Raw genomic sequence first — 15,165 nt, 5'->3', positions numbered from 1 at the left:
CGACGCCATTTCCCTGGCTTATCACACCCAGGCCGTGCCCCCCCCCTTTGCGGGTCCGAGCCCACTCCACCAGGAGTGTTGCGTCCTCGTTGGCACTGGCTAGGGGCACTGCCCTAGCAGACATATGTAGAGCAGCGGGCTGGGCAACACCTAACACTTTTGCGAGATTCTACAATCTCCGAGTTGAGTCAGTATCGTCCCGTGTTCTCTCAGGTACCGAGCCTGTAGAACTCAGTGGCACGTCCATGATCTGACCGGGTGAATCGCTTGCACCCAGCGCCCTTCCCCCTAACCAGGGGAAACAGTGCGCCTTCATTCCCAGGAGATCCCAGATTTGGGACACTGGTTGACTCCTCCCTAGCCCTCGTGGGTCGCAGTTCTGCGGAGGAACTCACCGACCCAAACCACTGCGGGTACCACAAGCTACCCTGTACTGGTATAGGTTCCCCACAGGTAAGGCCTCCTGTTCGGACTCCCCCTGTGTGTAAAACCACGGTTCTGTCCCCTCACGAGTTGACTCCGTGTTTCCCTTAGGCAGTTACAGCTGCCTCGGTTGCCATGCTGTATGCTTCACCCCTCGCAAGGCTGGATCTACCACCGCACTACTTTTCCGCATAAGACCTAAGTATAGGCCATGCGATGTATTTGCCACTCAAAATTTGCCTCCCCTCCTGGGTAGGTGTGGCCTCCGCAGGGTCTTCTCTGCCCTAATAAAGGCTAAGACCCCCTTCCCTCAATGCGTGTAAGGGCCCCGGCCGTAGTTGCTCTATGCGAGAAACATAGAGAGAAAAGAGGCCCAGCCAGGCTGGCCCGTTCCCATGTTGGCGGCCATCACCTTGTTCCCCCCTCCAGGGTAACGATAAGGAATCCTGATGGCTTAAATGGGGCATTGGGGAAGGGTACGTGCAGCCTGATACAGTTGGTCGTTCTACACGTAGGAATACCTGCTCGCTCCTGTATCAGCAGATCACGTACACGGCTCAGTGCATGGCTCTTTTTAAGTGGACCCCTAGTGTCGCTTCTCTGACACAACGTGGAGAGAGCGACAGAAGGGGAACGTCTAGGTTACATATGTAACCTCCATTCCCCGATGGAGGGAATGAGACGTTGTGTCTCCCCTGCCACGTCGCTGAGCCGAGCCCCTGTTGTGGCCGGACCATTTCCGGCTCCTCAGAAAAATCCTGAATGAACTCCCGTATTTGCGCCGCTTAAATACCCGTATGTCCGGGGGCGGGACATGCAAATACTGGTTGCCAACTCTCATTGGCCTTTTTTCATAGTTCAGAGGTGAATATCAGCGCTCAAGAGAGACCCCTAGTGGCGCTTCTCTGACACAACATCTCGTTCCCTCCATCGGGGAACGGAGGTTACATACGTAACCTAGACGTTTTCTTGCATTGTCTGATTTTTTGAATAAGCTGATTTTTGGTAGTTATTAGCATATTGGCGTGCATGTATATAAGCTAAGAGTTGTATGAGAGAGAGGTTGAAGGAAGAACATTAAAGTAAATGTCTTTTTTTTTCCTACTAAGAACTATGCACTTATTTATCTGTAAAGTTCACTGGAATTCTGTTCTAGACCCGTTTACACCAGTAATTAATATGCGTTTCGAGTGATTCGATCACACATGGTCAATGCTAAATACAGGTCTAAATGTGGTCTAAAACATTTTGTGATCGAATTACTATGTTATTTAAGTCAAAACCTTAAGAATGGCCGATCGTCATGTTGTGCTCTTGCAGAGACCTGCTATTCCTGAGCAATACCTCTACTGGGCTTGGTTCTCAAGTGATAAAACTTACAGGAAAGGTGGCCTTATCTGTCCTGAGGCGCTCTCTTTTCCTCCCTTAAACCCTATCAGAGCGAGCTGTATCCCTCTCCTCTGCTATGAGTGTGACTGTGAAACCTGGAAAAGCTAAACATTAATAATGTACAACTATATGCTGGGCTTTGTCCCTAGGATGATTATATAAGTGGCTCGGAATGAGCTGTTACATGCTCCCCTGTCTCAATTGGGGGTCAAAAACACTTGTGACCACATCGTATTTGTGGCATAAACGATAATTCGTCCTGTATGCATCCTTAAAACAAGATTTTCAACTTTGCTTGTTTTATAAATTCATTCCCTCGTTTTAGTTAAAATCGTTCCCACATTTTATTTTGTTCCCTCTTTTTAGTTAAATCGTGGCCATGTTTTATTCATTCGTACCCTCGTTTTAGTTCATTCGTGGCCCTGTTTTACCAATTCTTGCTCACAATTTGATGAATCCGCCTACCTTTTACTGTGTGTAGTGAAGAGACTACTATGGCTGCTGTTTTGGACAAAGACAATTTGATTGAGTTTTATTTTGAGTTGGGAATGACATTCTCAAAAGCCTTGAATTGCATGGAACCGTTTTAAGTGAGAGGCACTTAAATAAAAAATTGAGAGCCAGGGGACTTTACCGGCGATGGTATGGAGACTTTGGGGCTGGTATTGACTTCATCGTCGATCAGTTGTAAACTGTTTAGCAAACTGATAAGGAGGTTTATTAACTGACCAATAAAGAGCATTTTTCAAAGGCTTCTAGGGGGTGTTGGCTGTAACAGAGAAGTAGCCCAAGTTTCACAAGGGTGGAGCAAGAGTAATAAATGAACAAACGTTCTGGTCACATTTAACTAAAACAAGAGAACGAATTAGTAAACTGTGGCCACGATTTAACTAAAACGAGAGAATGAGTCAATAATACATGCTCGCATTTTAATATGATGCGAAAACCAATTCTTAATCTGTGGCCACGATATATATATATTTTCTCCACACATGTCATGTGTCGGGCTCCGTAACTTTGTGATGTCACCATGGAAACAGACACCCTACCCTCCAAATACAAACAAAAGTGCTCACAGGAGACACATAGCCTTGAGTCATTTCAATTATAGCCTTGAATGCTAATCTGAAAGCAGTGTCGTTTGGAGGTGTCTTCAAACAAAACTGCTGCCTTGAAATCTTTGACTGGGCAGTGAGGCAGCTGTCTGTGGATTCTAACACAATCCTAGACATTTACACCTAATTATTTTGATATAGCAACTGTGTGCATATGTAGTGTTGTCCTTATGATAAGCCAATTAAATCATTGATATCCATCTAGGAATGTCCCAGAGCATTTACTGTTTGACAATACCACAAAAACTGTGCAGAAATTGCAAACTTCACCTTTAAAGGTGAATGACCTTGTGTACATGAAAACTAACAGCTTTTCTTCTGTTTTCACTGCACAATCATTAATGTTGCATCCTGTTTGTTTGGAGGATCTGGTTAAGCTCATCCCCGAATGTTTCCTAATCACGGTCTGTACTTTTGTCCATTACATAATTTAGCCTAAATCATAGGAGCTCTTTTGGCTGGGTCTGAGAGCAGGTCTGAATGCAGAGTGAGCCGAGAACCAATCACAACCGCTTATCCTGATCTGAAAACAGGCCTGCAGCCAAGCGCATGCCATGGTAACCTGCTTTCACCTCATTACACCTGATCTTCAGACAGTCAGACAGCAAAACAAATAATGTCAAAACCTGCATTCAGAATAGGAAGCCTAATATACAAACTGTCTGGAAAGTTGCTTAAACAAGATAAAAGGAAACCAGGTTCAAGGCTTCTGGAGATTAAGCTTAACAGTTTCCAAGACAACAGACAGTGATGTTTGAGTTTTGGATTTTGTGTTTACTGCTTTTTTAGGTCCTAATTCTACTTTAAACTAGAGCCATACAAAAATAACTGGAAAAATGAGTGTTCCCCAAACAACCAGCCAGTTCATCTCTGGTCAAATACAGATTCCATTTTATACCATAACAAACAAACAGAGCAATATTGAAAGCACCACAGACCCTCAGTGTTAACACTTTTCAGCCCAACATGGCAAGGTTAGATCAACCAATGGTGTGAGTTTTGGGGGGGGACTATCTGACCAATGGCAAACAAGGGGAGCATTCGGGAAAGCTGCCACTATTTTTGTCATTTCGTTTGGTAACGCTAGAGGCACAGAAATTACATCCTTCAGCTTTAAGTCAAAACCTTAAGAATGGCCGATCGTCATGTTGTGCTCTTGCAGAGACCTGCTATTCCTTAGCAATACCCCTACTGGGCTTGGTTCTCAAGTGATCAAACTTACAGGAAAGGTGGCCTTATCTGTCCTGAGGCGCTCTCTTTTCCTCCCTTAAACCCTATCAGAGTGAGCTGTATCCCTCTCCTTTGCTATGAGTGTGACTGTGAAACCTGGAAAAGCTAAACATCAATAATGTACAACTATATGCTGGGCTTTGTCCCTAGGATGATTATATAAGTGGCTCGGACTGAACTGTTACATGCTCCCCAGTCTCAAGTGGGGGTTGTTTTTGAGGTTGGTTTATTGAAGTATGTTCTTACTCACCATTGGTTTTTCATTCACTCCTACACGGCCAAACTTCCGCCTGCTGCACAACTCTTCTTTCTCTCTATCTATCTATCTATCTACTCTCTCTCTCTCTCTCTCTCTCTCTCTCTCTGCAGTTTTCCGTACCGCCTCCCTCATTCATCTCTCACTACCGTTTGGTCTGTTGAGTTCACAGTTACATGTGATGAGAAACATAAAGGGACTCCCATTCATTTTTTTATGTCAGGCAGTAAATTGTTTGGTGTTTACCACCTCACACTTTTGAGAGGTTTTAAAGCAGTAGTGTGTAATTTTTGGGCCTCTAGTGGCACCAAACAGAATTGCAAAAATAATGACTGTTTTCAAACAGGTTTCCATAACACTCCTCCTCCCTTCCATTGGTTGTTTAAAGACATAATCCGGCCCAAACTTATGCTATTAGTTAAATCAATGCCAGGGTTGTTGGGATACTCTCCAAAAAAAATGTTTCGCTAGTGCCACAAAGGGGAATTAACCTACAAATGGCTTCCATATAGTTGTTGCTGCACATTAAAATGGAAAAGAAGAAAGTATTTTAACATGCACACATAAATCTCCTTGTGACTGCTAAAGCAGAAATTTTTTAACTATTTAAAATAGTAACAAAATAGTTCTTACACCAATCAAACAATTTAAATTAAATTAAATACAATTTGGTAAAGTGTGTTAAAACAGTGCCTACCCACTTTTTCAAGAAGTATTTTTCCCATTAATTTCTACCATAGGGATTTCATAAAAAATCTGTACGCGATGAACCAAACCAACCAGCTTCGAATAATGAATCACAACATTATTAACTTTGATTTAAAGGAAAAAAGTATTTCAAATTCTGACAAAAAGACAAAAGGTAAAAGAACATGTATTTAACGTCTTTAATGAGGGAATGAACTACAATCCCATTAAGCACTGTGAATGTCATAATTTAAATAAAAACTATAGAAAAATATAAAACTACTTGTTACTTATAAGTATATAAACAAAATATTTAAAATAATTGCAAAATATTCAGATAGAGTATATGCAAATATATAAGTTTGAGAGAGTATAAGATTTTTTTGCCACGATTCCCAGATCGGTGGATCGTTTCCCTGCAGGATCATGGGTAGTGAAGTTCTTCACCAGGAAATCCTTTATTTAAAGTGAAGTTGAAATAAGACTTCAAATATGGCAAAACCATATACCAACGATTAACCACCTTCATCATGAGTCTTCATCATGTGAGTGTACATAATTTTAAACCGATTTAAAAAGCATACTATTCATTACTTTAGGTGTACAGCTTATTTAAATGAATAAAAATTACTTAGTGCACCTTAAATTGTTTTTAATACTACAATTATTGTACTTTATCACACTACAGAATAATATCACCTCTATCTCTCACATTTTCTCTCTTTCGTTTACACACTATCCACAGAGATTTGCAAGCAACACACATAATCTCTGAAAAACACACCGTACACAGTCACACACATACACTGTAAAGGAGGTGAAATATCTTCTTATATTGGCAGCATCAATCAGGGGTTATCAGCTTGACAGGCATTTGAAATATTATGACAGAAGAGAAAGACATACAATGCAGTGATCCTATTGAATATTTCTCAAGAAGTAATGTGTTCTTGCATTTTACCGTATGTTTAAAGGTGAAGTGTGTAATTTCAGTGTCACTTACAGCACCAAAAGGAAATATAACGCCTTTTCAAACAGGTTTCCCAAACACTCCTACCATCTGCCATTGTTCGTAAAACAGATTGTGCCATCCCAAACTAAAAGCATTGGTTGAGAAAAAAGTTATGTCAAACTGGTTGGGATGATCAAACTAACAAAGCAATGTTTTGAGGCAGAGCCACAGTATTTTCCCTTTTTGAGTTAAACAACCTATGAATGAGATACATATAGTTGTCTCCGTATATTAAGCCGGGATCAGTTAAAGTATTCTATTCTAACACTGAAAAATTACACACTTCAAGTTTAACATTTCAAAAAAATATATCTAAGATTACGTTTTTTACCGATAGATAAAATTGACATCTATTTAAGCATTAAGAAAATTGACAACTGTATTTAGCTGCAGTGTGTGCATGAAAAGCATTTAAAAAACTTAAAATGTAAACAATACTCATTGCAAGACCTTTTGAACTATTAGAACCGATGCTACATTGCATGAATGGGTTTGTGCATAAATAAAATTATGTGAGCTGTTTTACCTTTCTCACTAACGGACTCACTCTCGATCTCCACGTCCTCACAACTGGTGTATTCGGGCGTGGTGGCCAGTTCCTCCTCGGAGCTGCTCAGGGACACCTGCCTCATTTTGCCACCTCTCTTGGTCTTGTGAGGTTTAGGTGGCGGCGGTCTGACTGACTCTGATTGGTCGGAACTAAGCGAGTCATTCCGTAACATGCTCTCCATCTTTTCTCTTTTACTTTTCCACACAGCTGAGACGGGATCTAGGTGCTGTTGCCTGTGGAGTGAGTCTACACCCGGCGGACTGTGGTTGGAGCTCCGTTGGGTGTGTCCGTGGCCCGGCGAATAGTGGGGGCCATGTAGGGGCGCTAGTGGCACCTCCATCTCCGTGTAAGCCAGGGAGACGTCGCTGTGGCGCCGCTCGTGCCTGAAGCGTGAGACTTCCGCATGCATGCGCATCTGCTCCTCGTACGGTTGCGGTTTGACCGGGTATCGGGCAAGGTTTGGGTCACTGCGGTAACGGTTCTGGTACTCCTCCTGCCGTTGGCGCTGAAGTTCGTGCTCACTGAGGGGTGGGCCATCAGGTAGGAAGCCTGGTTCTGGCGGGTACTCTTCCTGAGAGCGCCAGCCATCCTGTCGAGCACGGTATGCCCCTCGCGCTACCTCTGCATCCTCGTATGAGCGACCGTAGCCTTCTCGACATTGCCGCTCTCCGGCCCCGTAGTCAGACGGCGATCGTGGCATGCCGCCTTCTCTTTGCGCATACTGTGAACGCTCCGCCTTCTCCTCCCTTTGGTCGTATTTTTGGTTTGGATCCCTGCTTGCTGACGGGCTTCTTTTCCTGTCAGGCACAAATATGGGAAAAGTTTTAGATAAAATGTCAAAAGTGAATGTAAGCTGCACAATCACCAACTTGAAAAATCTTAAAGAGATAGTTATCGCAAAAATGAAAATTCTATCTTGTTCCAAACCCGAATGACTCAGGAAGTTATGATCAATCACCATTTACACACATTCTACCTAACATCTCATTTTGTGCTCCAGCAAAGAAAGAAAGTCCCCTCCACAATTTTCCTGACTAACCACTGGGTGCAGCAGTGAATATTCTTATTGCTGCTGGACTGTTTTCTGGTTCAGGACTCCATAAGAAGCAATGTAAAATGTACTAATAGAAGCATTCCAAATAAAGAACAATAACCATTTTAAGTGTTAGTTGGAGTAACAAATTGTTCAGACTTTGTTCAAAGTGTAGTTGTTGGCTGCCATAACCAGGGACTGCCTTCTGTGACATGCTGAAGACCTTTTAAACAACTATATATAACTGTCATAAAATGTCATTTAAAAAAAAAATTATAAATGTTATTAACCATTCTTTAATTTCGTTTTAGCCAGTTACCAATTGGAAAAGAGGCAGCGGAACGCTGGAACCGGAACAAAAAAACAATATATATATTGTTATACAACATATTTAGTCCCTTGCCATAACAACTCGAAATTGGCCTAGTTCATGATATCAACGTAGCAGACCTCGGTCCATTGCTACCATGTGAGGTACTTTTAAATCACAACTCTCTAAAGTATTGTCAATATGGATTCACATGCATTACTTTGACCTTTTTTGGCAAACATCACACAATCCGCTAAGAACATACACCAACGCGATTAAAAACACTGGAGACCGGAAAACAAAAACAGTCTTCTGTTATGAATTGTGGAAAACTTCCACGTTCATGAAAAAGGTGGATGGTTTTGAAAATGCTTGAAAGTGAGTATATGATGCAAGAATTTTAATTTTGGGCAAACTATTCCTTTAAGGACAGTACTGTAACTATCTGTTTTAAATATCCATGCAGTGTGCTATCTTTAGTGTGCTTTTCAAGTAGCTGGAGAGATCTGTGAGCTGTTTTTGAATGTGTCCATGAACTGACTGATTAATGGGCATCTCTCCTGCTTCCCTTGAGCTTGGCTCAGGGGTTTTACTATGGCCAGTGTATTCCTGTTGTATTATTCATAACTGCAGCTGGACACAAAGTCCTGCGCCATTCACAAATCCAGAGTACTGCAGCTGTCTGTTTGTGTTTTAGATTGTGTGTGTGTGTGTGTGTGTGTGTGTGTGTGTGTGTGTGTGTGTGTGTGTGTGTGTGTGTGTGTGTGTTGCTTTCATCAGACATGCAAGAATGTACTGATCAGTGTGTGTATGTGAACACCACTGAGATGGCATGGAGGGTTGTTTTAGTATCTGGACAATCAGTGATGAAATTCCCTAGAACACAAAAATGTCTCTGTCTTGGGCTGCATCTCAATTTGCATTCTTTCCATCCTAAATAATATGCAAGAATAGAATTAATACATCCCTAAACATAGTTTGTCGAAAACAGTATGCCAAAGTAGCCCGGATGGAGTACTACTGTAATTCCGTTGGATTTATGAAGTCTGCATTTCTGCATCCTTCATGGGCTTTTATTACCCACAATCCAAGAGGAAGATGACTGTATCTGTTTTCTTTCGACTTATAAGTTGTAGAAAAATGGCAAGGAATTTTGAAGCTGCTACAGCAGTTTTGAAATGTATGAACCTAAAAGTTAAGTAAATAGAAATTTTAAAGAAAACATTCAATCAAAATAATTAAAAATGCTTCCTGTTTTTAATTCTTTCCATTTCTGCTTATATCACAAACACCTCTTTCTTTTCAACCCCTCCCCTTTAACCACCTGGCTCTGTTCTGATTCTGATGGATAAAATCAGGCACAGTCAACATTTTTCCTCATTGAATATCTTGTTTCACTCTGAAGTATGTCAGGTTACAAAGGTTTTTCAAACTAAATGATCAAAAGTACATACTTTCCAGTCACCAGCAAAATACATGCTTTTATAGCGAAGTCAAAGTGCACCAACAGCAACTTTTCTCTTACCTAATTCTTTGTTTGCCCCTTAATCCAGTAACTACTTTCCATTTATTTACTCTATTCATCACATCCACAATCACACACACACACAAACACATGCACACAAACCTGGCAAGCCAATGCATTACATCATACACTTTCTATAAAGAACATTAATAGTTCTTTATATGCTCATGTAATCACTTACACCACATGGCCCATCTAAAGCTCTGATAGTAGAGAAGGACAGTACATTTGCATCCTGTGTACAGGTGGATAGATTTACAGAATTGCAAAGGCCACATGTCATACAGCATTATTACTCCCTGCACAATAACTATTTATGGGTGTGGAAGATGTGCGTAAACAGGGAGGGAGGTGAGAAAGAGAGGAAGTGTCACTTAACTGATCTACTTGCATCACAATTTATACCCATAGCCATAATTCAGTGTGTAATACTAGAAAAATGTTCTGCACAGATATCAATAAACAAGACCTTTGCTGCCCACCAACTGAAACCAAACTTGATAACACACGGTCATCAGTTTTATACTCAAGATGTAGCAACAGTGCAACAGTGATAGCATTTACAAGCACATGAATATTCAATATTAATCAGAATTTGGACAAATAACGATTATATAAGCATCACGTACATGTCTGAAACTCATTGCATAATAAGATTAAGCCAATATTGTGGTTTATTATAATTGTGATATAATAAAGATGTTTTATTCAGTCATTTTATTTTTACTTAAAATTACCTGTATCTGTCTCAGTATTTGGATAGAACCAGCTGTGGGCTGGGCTGGTATTTAGAAAAAAAAATTGAAATTTGTCAAAACTAAATGAAATGCCTATTTTTAAATGTTACCCATACATTTATAGTTTCCATAAATAAAATATGACTTTTCATAATAATAGCTTAATAATAATAATAATAATAATACTAAGAATAATAATACGAATACGAATTATTATTATTATTATTATTATTATTACTAATACTATTATTGTAGCTACATATATTGTTTAATTGAAATTATTTCTTACCAGATGAAGCTGAATTTGTAGGCTACATGAACTGTGGAATATGGTAACTGTGGTTTCTCCTGGTATTTATAATATTAATATCTGTTGAAACAGTATTTTTGTTTATGTCTATGCATGTTTAATATTACTCTGGAGGCAGGAGCTGTCAAGCAAAATGGAAAATGTCAAGCACACATTTTGCCCTCAATATTAAATACAAATCCAAACATTAAAAGAAATTAAAATACATTGATATATCCTACAAACAGGTATAAGCCTATCAGGAATGTTTTCAATAATCCACCATTATTAAGTTAAATAATAATAATAATATAATGCTGTAAAATTTATATGGCGCCTTTCCAGAGCTCAAGAACTCTTAACATTCTCAAATTTAGCAGAGTTTAAAGAAGAAGAAGAAGAAGAAAAGAGGGAGCATGTTTCAGTGTATTCCTTTTACATGAGCAGGAATATTCTGAATACATTTTCCGAAACTTAACCAAATAATTACCCTAATCACTGATGTGGATATAAATGTGGTCAACTTTAAGAGATGGATAGAATAGCTCCGGCATGAAATCATCTCTTCAGGTCAGGAATTTAACATCACACTCAGGTTTAGGCTATACATGCATACATGGGAATAATGTGTGAATCATGTGACATATTAAAATAGACATTTCAAGAATTTGAATGTGTATATGATGTCATATCTTATCATATCATATAATGTTACACTTGATAAGCTCCAGACACGCACAATTAACAGAGACTGCAAACTGGGTCGAGACCACGCCCATCCAATCTGAAATCACAATGTGCGCATTTTCATTCATAAGGTTTACACTTTAGAAATATTGGCTTAACAGATTCATAAATTTGTTGTAATTTTGGATATGTTTATTTAAAATGTTGCTTTATCCTTGTACTTCTTGGATAATCAGTCAAACGAATATTTTTTCTCTAATTCGGATGAATCCCTTATTCATTTTGAAGTCATTATTCGTGCCTTTCCGAATAAGGTATTCGGCTTTAAAAAGCAATCAAGGTGAAATGATGGCCCTTTGGCCCCCCGGCTGCCACCAAACTGAGATAAACAAGGTGGAATAAGAATGAGTGGTTGCTACACGCACCTTCATATGGTAGTTACAACCTTCCAGAAATGAGGCCACACAGACTAATATTACGAATGGTCTACGTCAAATGAAGATAATCCACAGCAAGAGGGTTTAGGAAAAAATATATATTCTAAAACAGTCCCAAATCCAAGTGTCCAAATATAGTCCAATTTATTCTGGTTTCTAGAGTTTGTTTCCACAAAAAATCAAATCAATGTGCACGAGTCATGTAAAATCCCATATAACATTCATAAACAAAATGAAGAAAAGATCATAAATACATTCCTATAGTTGTTTTGTAGTGTCAGAATTTCAGGAGTCCCTGGGTTATCTCAGTGAAATCACAGTGCACACGGACTTAAAAGCAGCCGAAAAGCATGCTGGGAGCCCAGAGTTTAGGACTGAAACAGGTTGTAACAGACGACCTGTGAGCAGAGGTGGATATGTTTCTCTGGGACGGGGCGGCATTACATGTTTTTCATCCTGATGTTGATTGGTGCAGATTCCAAAAAGGGATTTTTGCCTAATCTGGTCTGGTGGAGCTGTGTGCCCTCAAAAAACAGTACTCTTAGACCGAACAAATCACAAATTTGTGCTTTTCTCTCCCTTGCTGAAAACGGCCGATTATCTTTGTAAGTCTAATTCTGTCTGCTTTGCACTAGGATAGATGGATGGATTTTGACATGCAAAAGCTGAAAAATGTACAAACATTTACTGAAAAATCGAATATGTCTACAGCAAAAGGAAATTAAACCAAAAGCATGTGTGTTGATGACGTCCTTTCCCACAAAAACATGAAACAAAATGAGATGCTCTACTTTACTTCAGCCTTTACACCCTCCCCCCCCCAAAAAAAAGTTCAGTGTTGTGGTACCATGGTACAGTTATGGTATCAGATGGTATTACCATGGCCCTTTCTTATACCGTATACCATTGTACCTTATACACCATGGTAACCATGGTATATGTTTAAAGAAAACATGGTAGTACTTTATTTTACACAACTGCATTTACGTACTATATCATTACAACAACTATAGTAATTACTAGGGGTGAGGTGAGATACGTGCTCTGAAGTGATATTCACTACAAGATGATTAGTTAAAACATTTCAAAATGCACCTGCATTGTTTTGCATTTTGTGACTTTCATTCAAATAAAATATTATTTTTCTAGTTTTATCTGCATACATTCTTCTAATGTCATTTGACATTAGGATGTTCAAAAAGGATTTATGTCATTGAAGGTTTCTTTAAAATAGTGTTAAAATATAGTCTTGTCTCATTCATCGTGAACCCAATATCGTTTATCGTCTTGTCGTGAGCTAAGTGTATCGTCACACCCCTAGTAATTACTAGATACTAACCCTAACCCGTATTAAGTACATGTAGTTACCTAATATTACTCAGTACTTTCTTGGGTAAGTAGCCTGTAAGTTCACTGTAGGTACACGTACCTTAAAATAATGTGCAACCAAAAACATGATATTAACATGGTATGTGTCCCAAACACCATGATGTTACCATGGTACCATGTCCAAAAAACATGGTAATACCATGTGCATACAAAATGGTAATACCATGTTCAAAAAACATTGTATTAACATGGCACATGTCCCAAATGCCATGATGTTACCATGATACTATGTCCAAAAATCATAGTTTTACCATAGTGCATGAACCAAAAACCATAGTACTGAATTATTTTTGTATTCATATAGCATGGTAATTGTAAGCATGGGGATAACAATAATACAAATATTAATAATCAACTTATTTGATTAGCATCTTTCAGTGATAAAGCACACAATGTTTCACAAAACATTAAATCAAATCATTCAATAAAACACATCAAATTTACATAATAGTAAATGTAAGTTTATAAAAATTTGTTTTTAGATGAAACTTAAAAACAGAGAGAGATTTAGCAGATCTAATATCCCAGGGCAGGCTGTTCCATAATTGTGGGGCCTACGTTACTGATAATCAATCACCTTTAGTTTAGCATCTCTGACCTTTAGAGTCAGTTACTATTCTTTGTGCATTTCTAAAAACCAACAGCTCATATATGGATTGAAGGGATGTAGATTCTATACATGTATAATTTTCATAGCAGTTTTTACAAGACGAGCAAGCTGGGATTTTGACTGAACTGAAAGGTCTAAAGAGTTCTGCTAAATAATCCGGCGGCAAAACATGCAATGCTTTACGTGCAGCAAATAAAGTTATTGAAATACTGGAGTTATTTGACTAAAAGACCTAGTTCCTGTAAATAGTCTATCTGCAGCATTTTGCACTGATTGTAAAAATTGTATTACCATGGTACATGACCATGGGCTCTATTTTCGTGACTGTGCTAAACACATTTTTATTACTTATATTACTGTATATAAAATATGTTTGTTAATAGATACACCAACTCACAAAAAATACTTATACACCAACCAGAACATTTGGTAGCACATTGCCGCTCATGGCCTACACACTGTGAAACATTTCAGAACAGACTGACACAGGAAGTAGCACAGCACTGCACTCAGCCTGTGCGCTGCAGTGGTGCGAATGTCATTAATGCCCACTTCCAAATATGATGCGAAACAGCCTAGCGTTCCTCCTATTACATTTCCCGATCATACTTTGAAACAGGAGCATCCAGGACAAACGGGCCTGCTCTCTTGAAGCTTTAGCAGCGTGTGAAATAGGCCAAACCCCTGTAGAATACACCAGGAGAATCAGTAAAATCTATGGAAATGAACTCTTTCCTTCCACGGCTCACATAAAAGACACTTTCACACTCACACAGACAAAAACACAGAGGAAAAATGCTACTTCTGGGCTCTCACATAAGTTTATTAGAGCTACGTGCTTAAAGACAACATGAAATGGTTTGAAAAGTGTAATTTCCTTTTCTGTACTGACATATTTTCTGAAACAGGAAGTAGGGATGGGACACACCGAAGGACTTTTTGCCTGGCACAGCCACACTTGTCTTTGACTTAGTAGTTGCCTATGTAGAGAGTTCCAAGTCGGCCACATAAGAGGTTGCATTTCAGTTAGGATGCTGTCTCTGAAGTAAGCTGCTTATAAAGTCAATTAACAGCAAGGCAAGCAATTGTGACACTTTTAAAATCAATAAATGCCAGCTATTTCTTTTATAAACAATCAATGGTTGGGAAAGAACATGAGGTATAAGCGAATGAGAGAAAATATGAATATTTCCAGCAAAACCGAATATTTGCTACTGGCTATTGCTAGTCATGGACAGGTTCCATTTACAGTTTAGACGGAGTGGGGTGGGGGGGTTCTCATTCTACATGCTTGAAAAAAAAATTACGTTGGCAACTTATTTAACCTACATAATCTAACATATTTAGGACATTGAACAAGAAACACTGAAGAGTAATTGAAGGAAAAGTAGTTTCAGAAGAATCGAGTTTGATAAACGATTCTGGGATTCAAGTTCAAGCAATTTATGTATTTCGATCATCTTTATATATATATATATATATATAT

The 15,165-nt window shown here is 39.1% G+C and overlaps 2 protein-coding genes across 24 annotated transcripts in view; one reads left to right on the top strand and one right to left on the bottom strand.

Moving 5' to 3' along the window:
• upk1a (uroplakin 1a) overlaps positions 1-15,165 on the top strand; it is a 702,734-nt gene that overhangs the window by 579,462 nt on the left and 108,107 nt on the right. The gene's annotated exons all lie outside the window — the stretch shown is intronic.
• Positions 1-15,165, bottom strand: part of LOC127656495 (regulating synaptic membrane exocytosis protein 2-like) — a 202,204-nt gene that overhangs the window by 109,739 nt on the left and 77,300 nt on the right. For all 22 annotated transcript variants that reach the window (XM_052144851.1, XM_052144863.1, XM_052144852.1 and 19 more), the window contains one exon: positions 6,639-7,459. In XM_052144851.1, coding sequence (XP_052000811.1) covers positions 6,639-7,459 — 821 coding nt within the window. The remainder of the gene's footprint in view (positions 1-6,638; positions 7,460-15,165) is intronic.

This window comes from Xyrauchen texanus, chromosome 15 (genome assembly GCF_025860055.1).
Source record: "Xyrauchen texanus isolate HMW12.3.18 chromosome 15, RBS_HiC_50CHRs, whole genome shotgun sequence".
In the NCBI taxonomy this organism is placed as follows: Eukaryota; Metazoa; Chordata; class Actinopteri; order Cypriniformes; family Catostomidae; genus Xyrauchen; species Xyrauchen texanus.
Note: the sequence above shows the minus strand (reverse complement) of the source record. Positions and strands in the feature narration are given on the sequence as shown.